At 39.6% G+C, this 2,233-nt stretch overlaps 1 protein-coding gene across 1 annotated transcript in view; it reads right to left on the reverse strand.

Annotated features, from left to right (window-relative positions):
- Positions 1-202: 202 nt before the first annotated feature.
- The window catches only part of LOC138045071 (tRNA-dihydrouridine(47) synthase [NAD(P)(+)]-like), a 19,733-nt gene continuing 17,702 nt past the window's right edge, over positions 203-2,233 (reverse strand). Inside the window, exons 14-15 of the mRNA XM_068891444.1 lie at positions 2,201-2,233; positions 203-566 (exon numbers count right to left, since the gene is read on the reverse strand). The exon at positions 2,201-2,233 is cut by the window's right edge and continues 96 nt beyond it. Of these exons, the coding sequence (XP_068747545.1) occupies positions 482-566; positions 2,201-2,233 (118 nt within the window). The 3' untranslated portion in view covers positions 203-481. The remainder of the gene's footprint in view (positions 567-2,200) is intronic.

The following is a 2,233-nucleotide window of genomic DNA, read 5'->3' on the forward strand; positions in this document are numbered from 1 at the left end:
ATACAACAAGATTTTGTGTAATGACACTATGGCAACCGAATCACGACGCAGTTGAAGTAATTAAATTGATTGTAAAGTCGGCTTTTTGTCCTTTAAATTTCTGTATTAACGTTTTCAGTGAGAGGTACGACCTCCCATATAAGTGACCGCCGATTGATAGCCTGAACAGGGAGCTTTGGTACAACAGAAAAATACAAAGAACTCAATTCAATAATAATTATTAATAATAATAACAACAACAACAACAACAACAACAAAAGTAAATCAAACAATAAAAAATGAATTCTTCATTGTGTAAGTCGGGAAAAAGTACATTGCTACGGATAGAAAATCTAGGAATAATAATGATAATAAAAATAAATAACTATTAATTAATTATTTATTTTAAAATAATTAATAATTATTATCATTATTAGAACTACAATAATTAGAATACTGATGATGATGATGATGCTGCTGCTGATGATGAACGTCAAAGGAGTTAGCCCTCTATCTCAGTATACGAGTTTGCCTTGTGCTTGGGAAGGAAACAAAATCCACTGGGAACAGGACCTAACAGCATCTCACTGCGAGATAAAATACAGTACGTTAAATGGTTACCCCTGAAAGCAAGCATTCACTTCCGAGCAGTGACTGATCCCTTTGAACCCCTTAGAGGTGCGTCTTAAGAACTTCAAGAAATCGAAAGGGCGATTTAGAACTTGTACAGTGAACAGCGGGCAGCTGCTATCATAAAACTACAAGGCATTTTTTTCTTTACCTCACTACATTCATTTTAATGAACTGGTTTGATCGCTTGCGTTTCGCTGTGATGGACATAAATGCGCATCGTATTCGTGTAGCTAGTTAATGGAAACGAGATGAGTAGACTGCCGAGGATTTCCAACTAAATCCACTTTACTTCTCCACAAATTATCGTTTTTCATAGGTGGGTACGCTCAACTCATCCCGAACTCAACAGAACCATCAGAGCGCAACTTGAAGTGCTACGATATATTGCCACGTAATCCACATGAGGCTTTGCCTGCCCGAGTTATGGAAACGGGCCCACGCAGGGCAGGGATTGGTGGTTTTCATTCCCACCGTGGTCAGAGATTTTCCATGACCTTGGGTGGACCCCTTTCGATTCATAGGGCTAGAGCTCAGAAGGATTACAAGGATACATACAACAGCACATCATGTTACACTCTAATGGATCTGAATTCTAGAAGGGAATCTTTGCTAAAGGCAAAAGGAAAGGAACTTTATTAAAGTGTCTAGTCGTTGTAGCGCTTGAGTACTAATTGGGGACACTGTCAACTGAAAATCAACTAATTGACGCAAATCAAATCAAATGTTGGTTACCGAGGAGAGGGGAAAACCGGAGTACCCGGAGAAAAACCCCTCGGGGCAGAGAAGCCTTGAGTGAACCAATAAACTCAAATATGACATATGACGCCGAGTCTGGGAATTGAACTCGGGCCACACTGGTAAGAAGCCAGTGCTCTCACCACTGCGCCATCCCTGCAACCCCAAAGGACTGACGTTTATTGTTTTAGTTTTGTTTCAATAGCTCATTAGTTTTTGGTTTCAATTGAGTGTCGAAAGTAATTAGATAATCACTTTGGTTTATGATTACTTCACTCAATGATTGGTTCAAAGTTCTCGCACCACTTTTTCAACCAATCACAAGTGAAACCAAAACTAATCGTGACTCACGCGTGCACATTTTCCCGCGCTTTGTGTCGGCTACGTGTAATTACTTCGAGTTTTGATTGGTTTACTGGATTGTCTCCGTCCTTTTTGATTGGCCAAAGTAATTACTTTGGTTTTGGTTTTACGACACTCATTTGAAAACCGCTCTATGCAATGCACTTTCAACAACATTTAGTAAGTAATTACTTTGGCCAATCAAAAAGGACGGAGACGATCCGTAAACCAATCAAACCTCGAAGTAATTACACGTAGCCGACACAAAGCGCGGGAAAATGTGCACGCGCGAGCCACAATTGGTTCTGGTTTCACTTCTGATTGGTTGAGAAAGTGGCGCGAAAACTTTGGATTAATCACTGAGTGAGGTAACGCAAAACCAAAGCAATTCGTTTATGACTTTCGACACTCAATTGAAAACCGATCTAATAAAACGATAGCCTTGTGCTAATGATGCAAAGAAATGTAAACAAAGATCCCCTTATTATTACTTAGTTGTAGTTCACAATACCTTATTTTGATCCAGTCGGCACAATCGCCACTT

This window comes from Montipora capricornis, chromosome 1 (genome assembly GCF_036669925.1).
Source record: "Montipora capricornis isolate CH-2021 chromosome 1, ASM3666992v2, whole genome shotgun sequence".
NCBI lineage: Eukaryota > Metazoa > Cnidaria > Anthozoa > Scleractinia > Acroporidae > Montipora > Montipora capricornis.